Source organism: Chanodichthys erythropterus, chromosome 3 (genome assembly GCF_024489055.1).
Source record: "Chanodichthys erythropterus isolate Z2021 chromosome 3, ASM2448905v1, whole genome shotgun sequence".
NCBI classification, from domain to species: domain Eukaryota; kingdom Metazoa; phylum Chordata; class Actinopteri; order Cypriniformes; family Xenocyprididae; genus Chanodichthys; species Chanodichthys erythropterus.
Genome location: NC_090223.1, coordinates 55746273 through 55769962, shown reverse-complemented (window position 1 = coordinate 55769962; position 23690 = coordinate 55746273). Strand labels below are relative to the sequence as shown.

Genomic DNA, 23690 nt, shown 5'->3' with positions numbered 1-23690 from the left:
CCAGGCTGGAGAGGTTGACCATCAATCATACAGACCCTATCAAATGCATGTTTTAATGTCTCATCCTGAGACTGCTCCAGGGGAAAATCATCGTGTTCCGGAAGAATTAGTCTTCCGGCTTCGCTCAGATCCCCTGCAGCAGAACTCTCCGGTCTTTGATCAGTCACTCCCACCTGTACTCGCGCTTGCTCACCCCGCGTTCTTTTCCCCCAAGAGGCATCCGAGCATAAACATCCCAATAATTGTTTAAACGCGGGCCAATCCGTCCCCAAAATTATCGGATCCCGGAGGTGCGGGTTAACTGCCACCTCAACACTATGCTTTTGTCCCCTAAATTTAATTATGATGGACATTACAGGATATCTTACCACATCCCTGTGCATGCACCGAACCCCAACCATGCGGCCTGTATCCAATGCCCCAGATGAAATCAGGCTTTGATGGAGAGAGGTTTGGTTACAGCCCGAGTCCACCAAAGCCTGATAGGTACCCCCCTTGATACTCACAGGTATTTGGTACCCGCCAGCCTGACCAGGGGCGGCCTGTGGATCGTCGGGGACCCGGATCACCGTCCCGACCTCCATAACCGGACATTTATCCACAAAATGATCTGGATCCCCACACCTCCAACAGGCCGGCCCAGACCTGCCCGCCGCTCCAGTGGCAGAGAGTGGGCTGAATAGATGGCGCAGAGAGAGAGGGGGACAAAAGAGAGGGAGAGAGAGAGGCAGCTGGAAGGGGTTCGCCGCCCCCTTGGCACGCCACCAGATGATCCTCCGCCAGTTGGATGGCTGAGTCCAGCGACGTGGGGCGGTGGCACCACGCGATCGATGACCAGGTCCACGTCGCTTCCCTCAGCCAGCAACCATTTGCGGCACGAGTCCCGGAGCTGCTGGGCCAACGTGAAGGGCCGGCCGGACTCACCCAGGTCGAGGGAGCGGAAGCGCTGTCGGTGCTGTTCTGGGGTCCGACCAACCCGCTGGACGATGGCCCGCCGTAGGTCTTCATAGACCAGGAGGTTCGGGACGGGGAGCTGCTGTGCCGCCACCTGTGCTTCTCCTGAGAGGAGCGGGACCAGCCTCATCGACCACTGGTCCCGCGGCCATTTACACGCCTCCGCGGATCTCTCGAAGAGGTTTAAGAACACTTCTGGATCATCCAGTGGGCCCATCTTATTTAAGGGCAGGTGGACAGGCACAGCAGGCTGTTCGGTGGGCCCCCGGGGAACCTCCCGGTCAATCCAGCTCCGGAACGCCTCGCGGTCCTCCTGCTGGGTCTGTAGAATGGCTTGGAAACACCGCTCCTGGTCGCCTCTTAACTCCAGCAGGGCCTGTTGTTGTTCGCGGTGCAGGACCGCGAGGGACGCGATGATGTGGCGGAGGACGAAGATTGCATGGCGATGTGCTCACCGTCTTCCTTCCCGGGTTTCGGCACCAGTGTAGTAGACTTAAGTTCGTAGTGGGGGAAGGAAGAGGTCAGGGACGACGAACAACTGCTGACTGAGTCTTTATTGAATATCAAAACGGTTCAACAGAAAGACTGTGCAACGCACAACAACGAAAATAAACAATCCACAAAGGGCTTCACTCCAGGTTCGGCATACGCTATCCACAAGGGCTTCTCTCCAAGTTTGGTTTACACCATCCACAAGGACTTCACTCCACGAACCTCGACTCGACTCAGTCAACAGTTCCCCTCTCTCTCACACGCTCCTGCTTCTCACAGCGTTTTTTCCTGTCTCCGCGCCAATCACTGGAATGAGAAACAGGTGTTCGTGATTTGTATCCAACCCACTCACTTACCAAGCGTCTCCCGCTATTCTCTCCGGTTGCAGACCTTGCTGAACCACGCCCCCCTCGCCACAGTCTTATTCTCCGTTTTTAGTCTATCTTTGTGGCAGAATTACAGCACCTACGTCATAAGCTGGGACTCCACTCTGTCGTGCACGCACGTATGACAGTTAGCGGAAGCTAGAGATTACAGTTTATAAAGTTTGAAATATGGATATTTTTCTTACACAAACACATTGCTTCGCTTCAAAAGGCCTTTATTAACCCCCCGGAGCCGTGTGGACTTCTTTTATAATGGATGACTGCATTTATTCTGTCTTTAGAATTTGGGGCACCATCCACTCCCATTATAAAGCATGGATTAGCCTGGACATTATTTAATATAACCCCGAGTATATTTGTCTGAAAGAAGAATGTCATAGACATCTAAGATGGCTTGAGGGTGAGTAAATCATGGGGTAATTTTCATTTTTGGATGAACTATCCCTTTAAAGCTGTATTCTGGCATTTTTGGCCCTCTAGGGGGTAATAAACAGAACTGCACGCATCTTGCGGAAGAACATTGTAGCCGGAGCTACTTCTCTCAGTGTATGTCTATGGCGAGTCACACAGTTACTGTGCTACTCCGCAGCAGTTCCTACCAGACCAGTCTGAAATAGTCAGAATATAAACACTTATTATAAGTGTACCATAATGATTCAAGGTAAGACAAAAACACAGTTTGGAAAATGGATTCATGTTGTACAGTACATTCTTTTTATATAATTTATGTAAATTTTGAACACAAAAAAAAAGTTATAGACAGCAAATGTACTTCTAACTAATACATTAGTAATATATTTTTTTAATAAAATCAATTTCATTTAAATTTAGGATTACTAAATAAGTACTATATATGTCTACTAAGATTGAACTAATGTTTAAAGCATTCAAAGCACACTTTTAACAAATACACTAATAAAAATCAATATTTCTGCGTTAGTATACTTTATTTCAATGCACTAAAAATCAATTTAAGTATTAGTGGCATTTAGTATACTTTTTAAAGTGCACTGAAGTAGAAATATACTTTTAATTAATGTATTTACAGTGTATAACTTATATATTATATTTATCACAAAAAATAAGAATGTACTACAAATGTACTTGCCTGTAGTCAAGTTTGTTTGTTTTTTCACCTGGGAAGGCCGGATCAGCAGGAACAATGTACTACTGCTTGGTTTCATCACTTTTTTCAAAGTTTTTCAAGCCTACTCCATTTTAAAATATAGGTTTTGAGAACTGACTTTCAAAAGGACTGAAACAAATAATTCCAAGTAATAAGACTGCAAATAATTCTATAATATAAATTAATAAGGCAAATAATTCTGATCTGTCTGTGTGATTGAATGAGCTGCAAATTTTCCATTGTGCTCTATTTTTATCTGTTGGAAAAATAAAGACTTGGTATTTTAATGTGACATTGGTATCACAAGAATATGTGGCAATAATTTTCTTCATTCTGCTGTTCATTTTCTCCTGATTGTTTTTTTTTTTTTTTTTTCCTTAATTTTCAGCTGTAACAAAATGAAAAAGACTATATTTTTGTGATCTGCTTTCCCGATTTAATGAACAACATCCCATCACTGAAATGCAAAAATAATCTTGTTTTTTCCCCAAATCCTCATTCACGTCTCTTTCCCTGTTTTGTTTCCACACAAGTGCTTTAAAATGTAATTTTATCTCCCTTTTCACTTCTAAACTCTATCAGCATTGTTTACTGGAATGCAGGGAAATACAATATTTGCTGTCAAAATGACTGAAAGCACTTTGAAATATTTATCAATGTTCCAGTTTAATGTAGGAAAATTTTTGGTCAAAGCAACAAGCACGTACTGTAATATTAGTCTGTGCATTAACACATCCGTAATATGCTGTGGAAGGACTAAAAGTAAAGTGTTACTTTACTTTTAAGTGTTCTTTTATGCTTTTAAGAGACCTTTTGATGGTTGAGGGGTAGCAAGTTTTTGAAATGCTTATTGCATATATTCATAGAGCTAAAAAGATGCATTGGCTGTCATTGGCTTTTCACAGGAAAACATTGTTTCTGTAATTTCACATTGCATAACTGTCAAGTTATCAGCTGTAGTTTGTACTGTTTCTACAAACTATGACAAGGCCAAAATTTGTATATTGTTGCATGCTTGAACAAGCAATAAATCATTGATCACTTACATTTAGTAGCTGAACTTCAATAAAGTGTAGTGATTAGCAGCATATTAAACTTATCAATTAATAAAATACAATTAAAGTGTTTATTGGGTGGGTGTAGGGGCTTTAGGAACAGGGACAGTAATGTCCCAATAAGGCAGTATCCAATTATGATTTTAATAAAAATAATCATATACACTGAATATGTTATTATTGCATACTGTTTTATAATATACTACAATACACTGAGGTATCTGCCACTATCTGCACTGAATAGAATCTGACAACTATTTTCACTTAGTGCCACTGCCAAATTTGAGACACCAGTGAAATTTCACAATTCTCAATAACGAAACTAATCATTGGTCAGTCATCAAGCAATTATTGAAGACAACAAATAAAGAGTCAGTAAAGACATAAGGTTGGTTCATTTCATAGGAAACTGAGACTGTTTGTAGTGTAATGTCATGCTTCGTCAGCTGTCAACTGTCAGGTGATTTAGGATAAAGTTGTACACAGATTGAAGCTTGGTTTGAGAGTAGTACAATCTCTGTATGTCGCCCCTGTGCATTAAAGGGATAGTTGAAAAATTGTCCCATGATTTACTCACCCTCAAGCCATCCTAGATGTATATGACTATCTTCTTTCAGACGATCACAGTTGGAGATATATTCAAAAATGTCCTTAGTACTCCAAGGTTTATAATGGTTGTGAATGGGGGCCCAAATTCTGAAGACAAAAAAATGCATCCATCCATAAATAAATAAATCCATACAACTCTAGGGGGTTAATAAATGCCTTCTGAAGCGATTCTGAAGTCATTCATTGTTAAATCTGGTATGTGTTACTACTGTATTTCTGAATGTTCCAGTGATTATCTGTTTCATGGTTTTGACCCCTGCCTATTTTCTGGATTACCGTATCAGTGTTGCTAATTTAGCGATTTTGTCACTAGATTTAGCAACTCCCTCACCCCTTTTGAGACTGTTTTCAAAAGCCTAGCAACAAGTCTAGCAACTTCTTTGACAAACCTTATCTAGATTCTTATCTCACTCAATGATCTTGTAGTAGACTTAAGTTCGTAGTGGGGGAAGGAAGATGGCAGGGACGGCGAACAACTGCTGACTGAGTCTTTATTGAATATCAAAACGGTTCAACAGAAAGACTGTGCAACGCACAACAACGAAAATAAACAATCCACAAAGGGCTTCACTCCAGGTTTGGCATACGCTATCCACAAGGGCTTCTCTCCAAGTTTGGTTTACACCATCCACAAGGGCTTCACTCCACGAACCTTGACTCGACTCAGTCAACAGTTCCCCTCTCTCTCACACGCTCCTGCTTCTCACGGCGTTTTATCCTGTCTCCGTGCCAATCACTGGAATGAGAAACAGGTGTTCGTGATTTGTATTCAACCCACTCACTTACCAAGCGTCTCCCGCTATTCTCTCCGGTTGCAGACCTCGCTGAACCACGCCCCCCTCGCCACAGATCTATATTTATATTTAAATATATCACTGAAATCACCATTATGATGTCATGTAGTGACATTTAGCGATCAGTTCCCTTTCGAAAGGGAACTTCAACTCTGCGCTGATTGCGCTTTGGGGAACGTCACATGACCCAGGTGTCTGAAAGCAACTATCCAACAACTCCAATCCCTATTGGCCGGCGACAGCCTATGACGTCATACGGCGCAACCGTATAAAGGGAGCAGAAGACATCTTTTCGTCTTTCGGTCCTGTTCTGTCTGATTACGACTATTCCAACTCCGGTAGGGTTTTTTATATGCCTTACTAACATTCAAGAGGATGTGTTTATTCGTGTCCCCAGGTTTGACACTTATATTCACATTTTCTGGCCGTTTTTCTGTCTGCTTGAGGGCGCTGTCTGTGTTTGTTGTTTACTGTGAGTGTCTCCCTTTTCAGGACGCTCCGTTCTCGTTTGACACTCTTCCCGAGGGAAGAAGTGTCTGCATCTGTGCCTTATGGTACTGGCCCCGTTTGCTGAGGCAATACGGTGTCTGCGATCATAGGGCTCGCAGATGAGTTCGTTTCTGTTTGATGTCATCGTGTCCGGCTCGAGCGCTCCTCTGGCTGTTGTGTGTGTTTGGGACGCGCTTTTCGGTGGGCTGCAGCTGCCGTGAGAGCACGTTAAGAAAGGGGCCGCGCGCGAATGGCTCGACAAGCGGTTCCTTTCTGTCCATTAATGCAGCGGCTTCCATGACTTTCCATTCCCTTCTGATCTCCTCGTTTGAGATCGGGAGGGCATGGAAAAACCCCTAGCCGTCCAGATTTGTATCTGAACCCAGACAGGCGGGAGGAGGAAGAAGCAAGAGTGAGGTGGGTGATCGATTGTAAACACTGTTGCGTTGGTATCGATCCCCCAGCTACATAGGGCGATTTATATTTACCCTCTCCTCTTCTTCTTCTGCCTCCTGTGTATATATATATATATATATATATATATATATATATATATATATATATATATATATATATATATATATATATATATATGTGTGTATGTATATATATGTATGTTTATTGCATATGTATGCGTATATGTATATAGACATATTCATGCTCAGATGCTTCTTATGGTCAGACTGATGGCTGGGCCCATAGTGATTATTCATGTCAGCCCGCTGTTTCTGTTTGATAGTAAGAGGATCTTTTAGGCTTAAAAGAGCCTTGGATTCCATCCTTTTTATGTAAAAAAGGAGCATTAGGAGTCTTTGGTCTTTGAGCCGCAGGGGGGTCTATATTTTATGTGTTTAAAATAAGACCTTATTTTCCTGTATAGTTTTCTGGGCATGCAGTCAGGAAAAAGTAGGGTTTTTTTGGGCAATCTGAAGTTGATAGGCTGGCTAGTGTGCAGGCCACAAAATGGCCGCCTCTTAGCCGCCTGTTGTTTAGAAGTAGCTTCTCATCTGCTGTGTTCTAGGGTAGTTTGAGTTAGCACTCGTCACTTCAGTTATTATGCATGTTTAGGTCGGCCTTAATTGGCCGCCTGACATCGTTTGCTTGTGAGCTTTGCTTTCTTTCTCTTTCCATGAGATTTGAAGGTGAAGCCCAGGCTTCACTAGGCTTGTGGCCCTGTAAGAAGGCCTGTAGCTTAGTGGCCAGGCTAGAGCTAGGTTAGGTGTGTTATTTGCGTATAACCCTATGTATACTATCCCTTTTCAGGTTGTATAGTTCCTAGTTCTGGTCTCCTCCCGAGGGAGTTGTCACGCCGTATGCCCATTATCCCCTTACTATGTAGGTGCAATTGTTGAGTTTTAACAGCTAGGCACGGGCCTTCCTCGACTATGTGTCGGCGTATGTTGTACTCCTCTTGCTTGAAAGAGTAAAAAGGTGCTTTTACTGAGTACACTGCTCGTTGGATTGTGTTGGGTAGATTATCATACGGGTGCTTTGCAGTCTCCCTTGCTGCCGTTGAAGTTGCCTGTCTGCTGCAGCCAGACAGGTGTTCAGGGTGGCCCCTTCAGGCCACTTTTTGAATATACTTCTGTTTCACATATAGTTACTATTTGGCCTCCATGAGTACGTGCCCATTGCATGGTCTACCTGTTAGGTGAGTTTTGCACTTCCCCTTTGGGGTTATGTTGTAATAGTGCTTAGCTCCCTAAGCTGATCATGGTGGTAGGCCTTATCAGGCCTCCTCCTAAGATTCAGCCTCAGGCTGGTTTGTGCTCCCCTGTATCAGGGTTCTCTAGCGCACAGCCTCCTCAGTGCGTTAATTAAGCACTGAGTAGATCCTAGGATGAGTGGATTATCTCCCCTCAATAAGAGGATTCATAGCACTCAGCTGAGTTCTGCTCTCCAGGATGCCCATCTCTACGCGTGGGTCTGAGTTGCTTCTGCCTTTCTGCAGTCACTCTTACCTGCTCTCTTCTATGAAGAATGCATTATGGAGATTCTGTACTCAGACAGGGTTGGCCAAGACTAAGTTTGTCCTATGACAGACCAGGTCGGCCTCCCTGGTGGCATTAGGGGTAACTTCGTTCCCCTCTAGTGACTGGACGGGGTTCCCTTCGGTTCCCTGGCCTCATTCCCTTAAAGAAACCACTTTGTCTGTGGAAAAGTTGGTTTCAGATGCCTCTAGCGGCCTTAGTAGGCCTTCTATCTCTGGAAGGCCTCTGTTGGCTCAGCTTGGGCTGTTGGCCATAGGGAATGCTGTCACTGACAGCCTGGTGTGACCCGAGGGTGAGTTGCTAAGCGTTTCCTTCGAAACTGCTTGACGTTTGTCAGCCAAATTATTTGGCATGCACTCTCCTCAAGCATGGCGGCGTGGGTATATCGTTCCCCAAAGCGCAATCAGCGCCGAGTTGAAGTTCCCTTTCGAAAGGGAACGTCTCAGGTTACGTATGTAACCATGGTTCCCTGAGAACAGGGAACGAGACTCTGCGCTTTCCAGCCATGCTTCGGGTTGCCTGCCTGTAGAACAGTCCCTCAAGACGATAGATGTCTTCTGTCTCTCCAGGCACTCCCTTTATACTTCCGGGTCGCGCCGTATGACATCATAGGCTGTCGCCGGCCAATAGGGATTGGAGTTGTTGGATAGTTGCTTTCAGACACCTGGGTCACGTGACGTTCCCCTGCGCAATCAGCGCAGAGTCTCGTTCCCTGTTCTCAGGGAACCATATGTAACCTGAGACGATTTGGCTACTTTCAATTGAAAGCAGTTGGCAACACTGCCCTGTTTGCCTGAGTTCCCCGCCTGGTGTTTTGTGTTGGACTGCTTACCGATGACCTCTTGCCTGTTAATTAGACTACGTCTTTGGATTACCCTTTAATGAATGCTGCATTTGGATCCTTAAAGGATTAGTTCACTTTCAAATAAAATTTTCCTGATAATTTACTCACCCCCATGTCATCCAAGATGTCAATGACAACAAGACTTCAGTGGCCTCCAGTTGAACAGTTGAAGGTCAAAATTACAGTTTCAGTGCAGCTTCAAAGGGCTTTAAATGATACCAGACGAGGAATAAGGGTCTTATCTAGTGAAACGATCGGTCATTTTAAAAAAAAAAAGTAAATGTATATGCTTTATATAAACAAATGATCGCCTTCGGTTCCACCAAAACTGCACTTTCGTATTCTTCAAAAAGCTTACGCTGTATGTCCTACGCCTTCCCTATTCCACTTACAGAAAAAAAATTAAACTGGCGCTGCGTTCGTTCCGTAAGTTGAATAGGGAAGGTGTAGGACATACAGCGTAAGCTTTTTGAAGAATACGAAAGTACGGTTTTGGCGGAAGCACGTGCACGGCAATCATTTGTTTATATAAAGCATATACAGTTGTATTTTTTCGAAAATGACCGATTGTTTCGCTAGTTAAGACCCTTATTCCTCGTCTGGTATTGAATAAAGCCCTTTGAAGCTGCACTGAAACTGTAATTTTGACCTTCAACTGTTAGGAGAATAATCCTGGAATGTTTTCATCAAAAACCTTATTTCTTTAGACTTGGATGACATGAGTTGACCTGTTCACACTCCGCAACCGTGATAATTCACAGAACACCCGACCATTGTCTAACAGCACCACTAATTTCATTTTCTGACTTAATTAAATGCATAAAAGGTGTAAATAACATAATATAAACAATGAACATTATGACATTTAAAAAATATTCCTGTTGTTTCCAAAGCTTGTAAATGTTTATGACAATGTAAATGTTATATGTAAAGTTTCATTGGGTACCCATGGATTCTCAGCCATGTGCAGATGTCTGGTGGACATAACCAGAAAACATGGAAACATGGAATATTTCAATTGAAATATCTAGTAAGTCAATCGATATTGAATTTTTTTTTTTTTTTTTTTTTTTTTTTTTATTGGCTGAGCTTAAACATTATTTTTCACAAAATATAATTAAAAATCTGAACAAAAGGAAATAAACACTAACCAACAGTGCACTCAGTAATCTAATATGTCTGTGTGTACACTGTCAAAATAAAAGTCCTGCTTCAGACACATCAGCCGATGTATTGGCCTTGATGATATATATTGGTTGACCACTAGGGATGAGCATTTTTGCCAATTTCTTATTTCGATCATTGATGTGTCTAAAAAAAAAACGAGTACTCGGGGGTTGGGGCGTGTGCTTCATGGAGATATCAAAAATATTTTAAGACTGTTACGAAAATTAATGTTGACAAAAATATGACATGAAAGCATGAACATATGACTAGAAAAAATAACACTGCTTCTATTTTATTGATTATAACTTCTGCACAAAAGGATGCAAATGTGCACATGAACTTGACCTTGCTAGTTTGAAAGGGCAACTCCCATTGTGGATGTGATATTCCCATAAAAACAATGCTGATACATGGCCAACTAAAGCACGAAAAATTCTCAACATTCTATTACAATCCTGTTCTCGTATTGCTGTGTATATGGCAGATTGGCGCTGCAAGCGCTTAACTTTATTTTTCATGATCAAAGTGAATACAGTCATCACTCGTCGCTGTCACGTTCGAGTACTCGAGTCCATCCCTATTCACCACTGTAAATATCACTTTTATCTGTTTTTCCAGGTTCAACGTCTACCATTCAAAATGTATAAAATAATTTTCATACTTGTTTGCAAAATGTAATTTTCACAATTTTCCTGTTTCCATACATACTTCAGCACCTCTGTTCTTGGAAAAGTGGGATGCACTTAATGTAATTTCCCGTCAGAAGAGAAGCAACACTGGTGATGAAGAAACAAAACTCCCTGCAAACCTTGAGAGGGAGTGTTTAGAGGAAGTTTGTGATTATGAGGAAGCAAGAGAAGTCTTCCAGGATAATTATCGGACAGTGAGTCTGAGCCTTCCAATAAATTCACCCATCTACAGTAGGGTTGTGCGATATGTATCATCATCTATGATAATAGTGTAATTATTTTTTTAACAATGTGCTGGCTGACATCATTCACTTTAAAAAATAAACAAACAAAACAGAAACACACCTTGAGAGAGAGCACAGATTCCTGGTGAGCTGTACAGTAGAGTAATGTCTTAAAGGTCCCGTTCTTCGTGATCCCATGTTTCAAACTTTAGTTAGTGTGTAATGTTGTTGTTAGAGTATAAATAAAATCTGTAAAATTTTAAAGCTCAAAGTTCAATGCCAAGCGAGATATTTTATTTAACAGAAGTCGCCTACATCGAACGGCCAGCTTGGACTACATCCCTCTACTTCCTTCTTTAATGACGTCACTAAAACAGTTTTTTGACTAACCTCCACCAACAGGAATACACAAGAGTTGCGTTTGTAGAGTGTGTTTGTCGCCATGTCATCGAAACGCTGTTATTTTCATCCCGCAGTCCAATCACCGGGTCTGATTCTGGCTCAAATTGATAGAGTAAAATTAAAGACATGTTTACAATAACACTGAGCGCATGCATCTCCACATTATGGTAAGAGGCGTGACCTTTCCGGGCAAGGAGCGCTAAGCTGGCACAATCAGAACTCGTTACGTGTTTCCGAAGGAGGGACTTCATAGAACAAGGAAGTCATCAGCCCGTTTTTATGACTGTGGAAACAGCGGTATACAGATAAGTAAATTATGTGAAAAATACTGTGTTTTTTTTACACGCGAAACATGAACACATGTTATAATGCACACTATAAACACAATCAGAGCTTCAAAAAAACACAAAAAACGGGACCTTTAATAATGACCCTAAAATTCAAGATCTAGGCCTACAGGGACATTCCTCACCCATCCAAGATCAAATTATATTGTCAACCAATATCACAAAAGTATCCGAATGATATTATATAAAAAATAAGTTGTCATTTTGACAACTTTTTAGACCCAATATTGTCAATATTTTGTTTTTGCTTTATTTTGTCAAACAAAAATTGTCAACCACAGCAGATCAGTGATTGATTCAGTGACCGAATAAATCAGTGCATTTATGAGCACTGCACAGAATAAAAAAAATATGAAAAGCTTTAGGAATCAGCTGTTCATGACAGGCCTAAACCAAATATTGGGAAAAAATATTGGGATATAATTTTTTTTGTAAGAATCGCACAACCCTACACTACACTTTAAATAATATTGCTAATATTCACAATTGCACTTGTAATTATATACAGACTTAAATGGATTGTGTTTGTTTCTTTAAAGGATATCTTCTGGTCTGTCTACATTGGTAAGTTGTGAATGCTGCAGAAAGAAACTTAAAGATGAATGATGGTCATGTGAGGAAGGCTGGTGCCAGTTGTCTTTCCAAATGCAAGAAAAATCGATATCCATTATGACAGAGAGGTCTTCAGCCTTGCTCATGGAGACCCACTGTCCTGAAAAGTGTATTTTCAACCTTCAGCCTGTGATTTCCAAGCGATCCTGAAGAGCTTGATTATCTGGTTCAGGAGTGTTTGATTAGGGTTGGTGCTGAATTCAGCAGGACAGTGGCCCTCCAGGAGCAGGTTTGAAGACATAGTCTAATCAAACCAATTAAAGGATTAGTTCACTTTCAAATAAAATTTTACTCATAATTTACTCACCCCTATGTCATCCAAGATGTCCATGTCCTTCTTTCTTCAGTCGAAAAGAAATTAAGGTTTTTGAAACATTCCAGGATTATTCTCTTTATAGTGGACTTCAATGGCCTCCAAATGGTTGAAGGTCAAAATTACAGTTTCAGTGCAGCTTCAAAGGGCTTTAAAAGATACCAGACAAGGAATAAGGGTCTTATCTAGCGAAACGATTGGCCATTTTCTTAAAAAAAAAATGTAAATGTATATGCTTTATATAAACAAATGTTCGCCTTCCAAGTGGTTCTGCCAAAAGAGCACTTTCGTATTCTTCAAAAAGCTTACGCTGTATGTCCTACACCTTCCCTATTCTACTTACGAAAAATTGGAACTGGCGCTGCGTTCGTTCCGTAAGTTGAATTGTGAAGGCATATGACACACAGCATAAGCTTTTTGAAGAATACGAAAATGCGGTTTTCGCGGAACCACTTGGAAGGCAATCATTTGTTTATATAAAGCATATACATTTACATTACCGATCGTTTTGCTAGATAAGACCCTTATTCCTCATCTGGTATTGTTTAAAGCCCTTTGAATCTGCACTGAATCTGTAATTTTGACCCTCAACAGTGGAGTCCACTAAAAAGAGAATAATCCTGGAATGTTTTCATCAAAAACCTTAATTTCTTTTCGACTGACTAAAGAAGGACATGGACATCTTGGATGACATGGGGATGAGTAAATTATGAGGAAAATTTTATTTGAAAGTGAACTAATCCTTTAAGGCAAGTGGAACAGTTGTTTCACTTATTGCCACTTACTAAAGGGTTAGGATTATGATTAGGGTTGGCTGCATGTATTTATGCATAATTTACTGTTATTACTATAGCAAGTACATGTAAAGTGTAACCGAGGGATGTCAGTTTTCCTGGGACAGCAGTTGATTATATAGTTTTAGTGGTCATCATAAAAAAGTATTGGGCTTGAGCATACTGTGATTGACAAGTCATAATAAATTTATAAAAAAAAAATAATAATAATGCTTATGCCTGTGTTGTAGTCTGGGTTGGATACAATAACAGATATATAATGTTTTCTGTGTATCGTTTGTGTTAACCCTGATGATGTTTCACGCACTAGATGGTGACCAGTGTGCTGATCATCCATGCAAAAATGGAGCCATGTGTTCAGATAGTGTGGGAGGTTATGACTGCATTTGCAAATCAGGCTTTACAGGAATCCACTGCGAGACGGGTATGTAACTCAACCCATGTTGATTTGGAAAAACTTCATTCATGTTCATGACTTCTTTCTAAAAAATATATTAAATAAATAAATAAAAACAATGCATCTCATTCACAGCACTGCAAATTTTCAGGAGATGCTTTTGAGCACATTGAGCTCTTTTTAAAAGTAACATTAAAGGGGTCATGAAATGGAAAATCAAAATGTCCTTGATATTTACGCATCCACATTTCTGAGGCATATCTGGGGCCTCATGTGTAAAGCTTTGCGTCGATTTCAAAGTATGCCACATATGCCAGAACCTGCACAAAACTGCCTTTAGAAACCAATCAGCAGAAGATTGTGCGTACATGTATTCCCACCCCATCCCCTCCCCAAAGTAACCATATATGATGCTTACAATGCCTCGTTTACTATGCATATCCTCATCTCTGTATGATTTCCATATGCATACTTCTATCCATGTGATGCTTACTGCTGTTTAAAGGTACAAGACACTAGGAAAATATGAAAAATTGTGTATGCATGTTCCAATCCTTATTTTGTTTGTAAGTAATGTTTATTCAACCAGGTTTTGAAGTATTTGAAATCTATGGTAGCTTATTTCCACTACTGAATAAAAAATAAAAAAGGTTATTTTTTTATTTGTGACTTTATCTCATAATTCTGATTTTTGTTCTCAGAACTGCATGATATAAACTCAGTTATAAAATCAGAATTTTGAAATAAAAAGTCGCACATATCTTTTTTTTTTGTTTGTTTCACGGTGGAAACAAGCCACCATAGAAATTGTGATGTCTTTTTCCACTACACAAATTGGGGAGTGTGCTCTTAACAACTCATGCCTGTCCATCAGTCATAAGAGCGTGCATATGGTGCAATGAAGTTAGTCAATCACAGCCATGGGTATTTACATCTGAAAAAGACTAATAGAGTGCTTTTTACAGAGAGTGAAAATTAGGATGAAAAATTATCATTAATTTTTACAAATAATTTGAACATTTTTGCAAAGGCAACCCTCTACAATGCAAGTAAATCACTCACATATGCAAACAAATTTCACGCTAGGTGACTAAAAAAAGTATTTAATAAGTCAATGGCTAGTAAATTGTATGATTTCGCTGGCCTTTGTTTGAGTTAGAGGCAAAAAATAAGTTTATATAATTTCAGAGCCTGCTGAGCTTTACTGGCATCTCTTGGCTGAGAGTGCCCTCTGTCGCTTTCTCTCACACATGCACTTAACATGAGAGAAAGAGAGAAGCTTACACATGCCACATAAAGAGAATCGACACGCTAGATCTAAACGCAGGGCTCAACAACAAGGACTGCCCGGTGGCCAAGAGTTGACAGAACTGTCAATGTCCCCATCATGAATGTTTATCATTTTGCACGTGTTTTTAAGCTTTGCCAATTTAAACATTCAGGTGTAAGAAGACATGAAAGAGAACTCAATTCGGCACGGTACACGTGGTACACATTCAAAGCACGCGCCCAGAAAGTCAGTCAGTTAAACACAGTCGGTTATGTCAAGTGAATGTAAACAGTCGAGAAAGAAAACTTGCGTAGTATATCAGTATATTGTATCTTATGTGTTATGTCTTAAAGTGACAACAGCCTAATATTCCTGCTTCTGCCTGTGTTTTTAATGTTAATCAAACAACAAAAGACAAAGAGATCACTCACTGCTTCTGACTGAATAACTTTTGTAACTTTAATAGAGATTCATCTATATGTAATTTATACAGTAAAGACTATGCAGTCTTATGTTTGATTACTTTATTCAATTTCTGTACCTAATCTGTGTCTAACTACTGTTAGATCTACCTGAAAAACCGAAAAAATCACTGTTTATTTAATTGGTAACTTTGTTATATTGGTTATTTGTGCTATTGCTTGTAGTTTGATTATTTGTTCTTTTTTATTACAGGCTGTTTACTTGTCTTTAATAATGTTTGAAATTTATATTTTATATTATATTTATGAAAAATTTTAGCCAATGGCGACTCGAGCTTCAGCGTGTCCGTAGAGGGTTGGCCAAAAAGTTAGAATAAGCCAACCTCCAGAAACATGATATAAAGATCTGAAAATGCATTTCATGACCCCATTAACAAAATGCTGTAAAATTTACCATTTGATTAGAGTTTTTACTGCTTTATTTCTGTTTAATTTCTGAATTGTCTTTATTATATGATGCTAAATTATGTTTTTTCTCATACTGTTATGATTTGATTCTCACTTAACTCAGTGATTGTTGTCGCATCTAGATCAAACAGTATGTGTAATAGATAAGAGCAAAGGTTGCAGTCAGTTCTGTAAGCCAGGCTATCAGTCGTACGAGTGCTCGTGTGCTTACGGCTGGAAACTGAAGCAGAGAGAGAAGTGCGAGCCATCTGGTGAGTTCCCTGTCTCATAGTTTCTACTTTGCAAACAAGGCAAAAGCAGATTACAAAATGTATTCTATGTAACACCTGGTAATGGCATATATAGAGAGAGACATTGTGTTTTTATTCCTTTTCATCTGCCAACTAGGAAGTAATTTCAGTAATTCCATTCCATATTGTCTCACTAAAGCTAGCTTCATATGTGCTATGCAAGTGCATTAGGGGAGTGCTAATACCCCTGAGTACAAGCAATACCAAATAATTTCTAAGTAAATGTTTACTTTTTTTTTAGTGACATTTCCATGTGGAAAAATTAGTAGCTTGAGCCAGTGGGACAAACGTCAATCATCTAACATACAGTCAGACTATGAAGGACTCACCTGTGGCCCAGAAGAGTGTCCCTGGCAGGTGAACGGACTACTCTTGATCCTAACATCTAAACAAACAGACCCCTCCTGTTATTGCACTGCCACTAAAATAACGAACTTGCAATGCAACACAGTCATCAGCACACCTGCTCCAGACAAACATTGACACTCAAATCTGTCCCATTACTATAGCTAATATTAAAACAGCCAAAACAAAGCAACCTCTGCATCCATTTTCAGGCCTTCCTGCTTTCTCACATCTCCCCAGTGCTAAAGCTTCTCCAAAATTAACACCGGTCCTAAAGCTCTTGCCTGATCGTAACCTTTCGTCTTCCAAATATATTCCACTGACATTTCTTCTTTGGTAATATCTCAGCATCTTTCTTTCTATAGTTTTTCTACAAATGTACCGCTTGCTCACTCTCTCTCCTCCCCATCATGATGCGGATACACCCCCCTACCACTGATTGGCTACATGAGTGTTTTAAAGCTCTGTGGATCAGTCTGATGCACTTTGTTTTTTTCTCCTGTCTACACAGCCAGGACTGTGTACAAACACAATATTTTTCTTTCAGCGCGCACACAGAACAGACATCTTGCAAATATTCACAAAATTGTTTGTTTGGGTGTTGATTTCAATTTTCAACAGTGTTTCTCAGAAATCATGAGGCTAAATTCAGCCACTTATTCATTAGTTACTTGTTGATGCTGACCTACCCTTTAAATAATGTAACACTACTTGAATTAAGCGCTGAGCCTGTTAGAATTGAATGAGCCGAGTCAGAATTTCTCTGCCATCTATATGGGTGCTTTAAATCCAACAAAGCGATTTAAAGTATTAGTTCACTTTCAAATGAAAATTACTCCAAGCTTTACTCACCCTCAAGCCTCTCTTCTTTCTGATTTAAACAATCGGAGAAATATTAATAAATATCCTGACACATCCAAGCTTTATAATGGCAGTGAACAGGGGTAACTAGTATGAAGCTGAAGAAAGTGCTTCCATCCACATCCATCCATCATAAATGTTTACTCCACCAGCTCCGGGGGGTTAATAAAGTCCTTCTGAAGCGAAACAATGTGTTTGTGTAAAAAAAAAAAATCCATATTTAACAAGTAATGAAGTAAGATATCTAGCTTCCACAGACCGCTTTCAGTATTCTACGTACAAAGAAAGTGTAAAACTCTTGAAGTTCAAAAAGCTTATGCTACGTCCAATGCCTTCCCTATTCAACTTTTGGAAAAAGTGTAACTGACGCGACGCCAGTTTACACTTTCTTCGTAACTTTAATACAGAAGGCAGCCTGGTGGAAGTTAAATATTTTACTTCATAACTTGTTAAATATGGATATTTTTTTTACACAAACGCATCGTTTCGCTTCAGAAGGCCTTTATTAACCCCCCGGAGTTGTGTGGAGTACACATTTATGATGGATGGATGTAGATGGAAGCACTTTCTTCAGCTTCATACTACTGACCCCTGTTCACATGACTATTTTAACAATGTCTTTAGTACTTCTCTAGACCTTGAATGTGGTGCATTGAAGGTACAGAACATTTTGGTCATCACCAAAATTTGACAGAATTCATAAAACTAAAAGTTTGATGATGTAGGAAAACTAACACTTGAATTGCAGACGCTTTTTTAAATTTAAAAAAATACATGAAATTAACACTATAATCAGTAGATGGTGGCAAAGGAGCACTTATTGGCTCATTAGACATTTCAACTCCGTAAGTTTTTTTCACACATTTTGCTTTTTAATTTATTTTTAGAGATGATCAAATCACTATTATAACATTAAAAAAATAATTACAACAATAATTACAACTAATGTTACACTTAGTAATATAACTCTGTTAATCCTGCAATAAAAATATTACTTTGCATTGACCTGACCACACAGCCATGGTATGGCAGCCGTCATACCCTGCCATACCCTCCTGACGTGCCTGAATATATGCAAAGAGTCAATATTTACAGTGTTGACCCTTCCTTATCATAACCTCTATAATTCACTCTGACATGCTGAATAGCTAATATCGGCCAAATCCTGACTGATGGCGATCCATTCTTGCTATATAATGCTCAGAGTTGATCACAATTTGAGGACTTCTGCTTGTCCACTCACCTTTTGAGCACTGACCACAGGTTCTCTATCAGATTAAGTTCCGGAGAGTTGCCTGGCCATGGATCCAAAATTTCAATGTAATGATCTCTGAGCCACTTGTGACATGGTGCTCCATCATGCTGGAAAATGCACAGATCAGTACCAAATTGCTCCAGGGTCGTTGAGAGAAGTTGCTCTTGCAGGCTGTTTTGATCCCATTCGTTATTCATGGGAGTGCTTTTTGGCAGAATTGTGAGACACTCCCTTGGATGAAAAGCAACCCCACACATGGATGATCTCAGGATACTTCACTGTTGGCATGACATAGAACATATGGTACTGTTCACCTTTTCTTCTCCGGACAATTGATTTTTCAGATGTCCCAAACAGTTGGAAGGGGGCTTCATCAGAGAAAATAACTTCGCACCAGTCTTCTGCTGTCCAATCCTTGTACTTCCTGCAGAATTTCAGCCTGTCTTCTGTCTTTCTTGGAGAGAAGTGGCTTTCTGGACACCAGGCCAGAAAGATGATATGATCAGTGAAATGATGTTAGCACACATTTTGTGTGAGGGCCAAAAAACAGGAAAAATTAGTTGTTGTTTTTTTTTTCCTTTCTGAACAATGAAAGTTTTTTTCAATTATTTAAAATGATCACTCTTCACGATAATCTAGAAATAATGTGAATCAACACCGCAATAACTGAACCAGCAAACTTTAAAAAAACAAATTTGTCTCTGACAAAACTTTTGGCCGCATCATACCATGTTCAGGTTTGACTGTGATATGTGACATAACTGCAAAAACAAAAATCAGTACAAAAAACACAAAACTTAGAAAAGAATAAAGAGTATTATTGCTAAAAAAATTATTTTATAATGTCTAAACAAACCTAAATTAAGAACTTGAAATGGCAACTGAGCCAGTGAGTGACGCCATCTAGTGGCTAATTTAATGTTATTTTAATTTCAAAGGTGTTTGTTTTCCAGTAGATGGCAGCAATCTTCCACTAAACCATGGCGCATGAATCAACATGAATTAAATAGAGATATGTAGATCTTCTTTAAAGTGATCTAATTGAAAGTTAGGTTTTGATCCTAATATGTGTGGACTCATATGCAACATTTAAATTTAGATTAATTGCATGTCATAAGATGTCACAAGACAATTTCAAATGAATGTGAATATAATTTGCAGCTGAAAACTTTATTTATCTGAAGCATTTATTGTAATGCTCTTTTCATTTTTTTATAATTTATTTAGAAATGTGTTGCCTCCTAACCTTATGCTTGCAGTTTAACACATAAGTGTTTGTTTTATTATTCATACCACGACAATAAATGTCTTTATAGAAATTGTATAATATATTTCTTCATTTTAAATGGTCAGCAGTATATTTGGCAACTTGAAAAATAGGTTTTATTGGGGTCTTGAAAAAGTTAATTAAACATTTAATGATCTATAAACATTTCACTGATTTTTATGTAAACTAATTATTGAAAACTATACTGTCCGTAAACCAACACAAATGAACCAGATCTATGGATTTATTTCCATTCAAATGGGTGGAAACTGAAGAAAAAGATTAGGCTTAGAAATATATTAGGCTTAAAGAAAATTCCCCATCTAGTGGACAACATTAATATCACAGCCTTCATCTTTCAGTTGAAATGGATGGTTAATCACTATATTATTCATCCATATTCTGCATTCCATATTCTTTAGGGCATTCACTCTCACATTTACACTAACAAACCTTTACATTGTGTATTTGTACTCATCTATTTCAAGGCGTTGCTGCGTCAGGGATCTAGTGGCTTCTGCAGTGGGGTCATCTTCAAAGAGAATCTGGTTCTTACCACAGCCCAGTGTGTGGAGAAGTACAGCAACTTTCAGGTGGCAGTGGGTGAGTGCTATTATGCTCGGAAATTGATTGAAACATATGTTAACATTGAAACAATTGAAACATTTGTAAACATATGTTAGTTTTATACTTTAAAAAAATGTAATGTCTGAAACTCTACAGGTAAAAGTGTGACCTCATTTGAAGCAGGAGAGCAGACGCTTCATGTACAGCAGGTGCACATCCACCCACTATATGCTGATGGCAAACCTGAGAATGACTTGGCTGTGGTAGAGCTGAGAGGGAAGATTATTTTTAAGAAGAATGTGGTTCCAGCTTGTCTTCCAGAGAGAGACTTTTCTGACAGTGTGCTCATGGCCGGCGACTACATGGGTGTGGTCACCGGTTGGAAGGAAGCTTCAGGTGCAACGGATTTTCAAGGGAAACTCATGTTAAACCACCTATCTTACGACAAACTGCCGATTTGTTTGCAGCGCCACTCTGGTCAGGTATGTGGATATGTCAGTACTTTGCAAGTTGCAGGTTTCCAGTGGTTACTGAAAAGCATTTCACTAATTATTTCCTATTAATAACATTACATTATAATGTTATGTTATTCCTCATAATAACAACATTAGTACAAGTGTATATTTTCCAAGCATCATAAAATTTATTCATTTGGAATGTGAAGGTGGGTGAGGGCTTTTTTTTTTATTTCAGTAAAATAATGCGTCTTGTCAACAGTGTTAAAAAAGCACGGGCAGGTACAGAACTTATAAATTAGGGCGTTTCCATAATAGCACTTTTGGAGTTTGTTTTATTTGGATGATGTGAGTGCCGTTTTCTGAAGTTGGGTGCACACCAGCGAACCTGAGTCAGCATAAAAAGGGTGATTTTGGGGTATGGTTCATGTTAACTCTGGTACAGTTCACTGCTGATGTTAATGCAATACAGTAGAGTCTCGCTATTAATGACGTTTGATTTGATGAAACTTTGTGTTTTTGTGCCTTCTAACAAGTCTAGGGTGTAATGCATGTCATTAATTACTGTTCCCTTGAAGAAGTAAAGTATGAAATTACTCTTATTTTTACTGCAATTTAATTACACTTCTGATGTAATTGCATTAAATACTGTATAGACAATAGAAAAATTCTGTATAAAACAATAATGGATTTAACATCACAATTTAACGTTTAATGTTTCTAATGTAACCTTCTACTTCAGTCCAAGAATAATTTATACAATTTTATATTATTTATTTGAAAGAATTAAAAGAGCAGTTTCATGTCATCCTTGTATTGTTCAGCTTGTTGAGGTTGATATGGGATTTAGAAAGTAATAAGTAATGGAAACATTTTTAGAGAGAGTAATTAGTACAATAATCTAATTACACTGTTAGAGGTGTAATTAATAGCTAGTAATTAATTGCTCTTTTAGAGTAACTTACCCAACATTGATTCTCACGCATTTCTGCTCACCTTCAGCACAAATGGACTCACATGTTCTTTAGAACATTTGCAGTACTTTAGTGGCAGATGGACTCAAGGGCCCTATGTGTTTGGAAACCAAATCAAAGGTTCAAATAACTAAATATAAAAGTGAGGTGAGCAGCGCTATGCATTTTACCGCCTTCTCCTGTGTTGTCTTTACCTAGTAAGGGGGTAAACAGCTGCAGCTTAAAGCTGCACTCCGTAACTTTTTTTGGTTTTCTCCTTATCTTGGCTCAATTTACAATGGTAAGCTTGTAATAATGTTTAACAATAAGAGCGACATGGTGGATTTCTGCGGGAAATTCGAGCATGCAGCAGTTCGTCTGTGCGTCATTACGTCAAGGAGTCTAGGCTAGTCGGCTTTATCACGTGAGGATGCTACTAGCGGATCATTTTTCTCACAGCAGCTGAAATAATTAAAAAAATAATAAAATGCGCGCAGCCTGTTTATATATGAGCAACCTGCAGAGTTCTTGGTCTTTGAAAATTTTATTTTCCTTATTTACTCGTACGTTGAGCTATATATGGTTATCATTAGCCTACAGTTAATATTTATAAGAATTTATTAGGTCTTTGAAAAATAGCACAAAATCCTCATAGAATTAACATCCATTTAATCATGCGTTAAATAATGTTTTATAAAGCCAACTTTACAGAGAAACTTTAAATCTTAATAATTCACTCAGGTAACTAAGGCCTTTATGGCGCATATTCGAGTTCATGATCAAAAATAGAGTAGTCCACTGGTCATAAATCCAAAGGTTTTTTAGTTTTATTTTGGTCTATCTTTATTCCGGGCTTGCAAACAAACTGCTCTGTAATAATTTCCCAAAATTTCAGAAAATATTTACTAAGCCTGTCAGGACGTTAACACAGGCACACGCTGAAAACAGACACAAAGAGGAGAGTAGACGCGCCAGCAGAGAAAGTACTGCACCATGCACAGGCTCACTGTTCGCGAAATATAGGAAGAATAATATCAATATTAAATTGGGGTTAATATGAATGCATCTCTGAAGGGAACTGTCTTCAGACAAGTTTGATGGCTTTTCCTCGTATCTCCAGCGCAGCACTGCTGTGTATATAGTGGTAACCATGGAAACGCTATATCACTGCTGTTTCATAAGTGCCACCTACTGTCAGAGAGTGAATTTACATTTCATTCAGTCCGTCTGCTGATTTTGTTTTGTGCAGGTGTCTACACATAGTTTTTTTAACAAATAAACAACAAATAAATTTGCTTTAAAAAAATCTGCAACCAGTATCAGAATCCATGAAAAATCAAAATAGGTGCATCCCTTTTTTTTTCCTGTTTGTTGTTTATGGTTAATATTAATGCAGCTATCAGTGCACTAAGGTTAAATATTAGTATAAACATATTTATACTAGGGATAGTTCACACAAAAGGATCATATTTTTTCCCAAACCTGTAAAATGTGGTGGTGGAGAGATGCAAAAAACTGTTGAGAAACTGTAGGTGTGTCAGTTTTAAATATATGCCTTCTCTCGGGATTATTGGGTAGATCATTTCATTTCATTTTCTTTATAAACATTCTAAATGTTACAAACAAACTTTGTTAATAAAACAATTTAAACCACTGTGTCATTTCGACTCTATACACCTATAAAACAACCTATATTATTATTAACAATATTTTATTGTTATTTAATATTTTGTTATCCCTCTGATGCACATCTTTACAAATATAATTTAGGAATGATATCAATAGTAATAATATGGATGTGATCTTAAAAGAAACAAATTTTCATAATTTTCATAATTTGTTTATCAAGATA

At 38.9% G+C, this 23690-nt stretch overlaps 1 protein-coding gene across 2 annotated transcripts in view; it reads left to right on the top strand.

Moving 5' to 3' along the window:
• The window catches only part of proza (protein Z, vitamin K-dependent plasma glycoprotein a), a 31225-nt gene that overhangs the window by 5143 nt on the left and 2392 nt on the right, over window positions 1-23690 (top strand). For both annotated transcript variants that reach the window (XM_067382861.1, XM_067382860.1), the window contains exons 3-9: window positions 10621-10790; window positions 12109-12133; window positions 13599-13712; window positions 15968-16096; window positions 16377-16492; window positions 20352-20466; window positions 20587-20912. In XM_067382861.1, the coding sequence (XP_067238962.1) occupies window positions 10621-10790; window positions 12109-12133; window positions 13599-13712; window positions 15968-16096; window positions 16377-16492; window positions 20352-20466; window positions 20587-20912 (995 nt within the window). The remainder of the gene's footprint in view (window positions 1-10620; window positions 10791-12108; window positions 12134-13598; window positions 13713-15967; window positions 16097-16376; window positions 16493-20351; window positions 20467-20586; window positions 20913-23690) is intronic.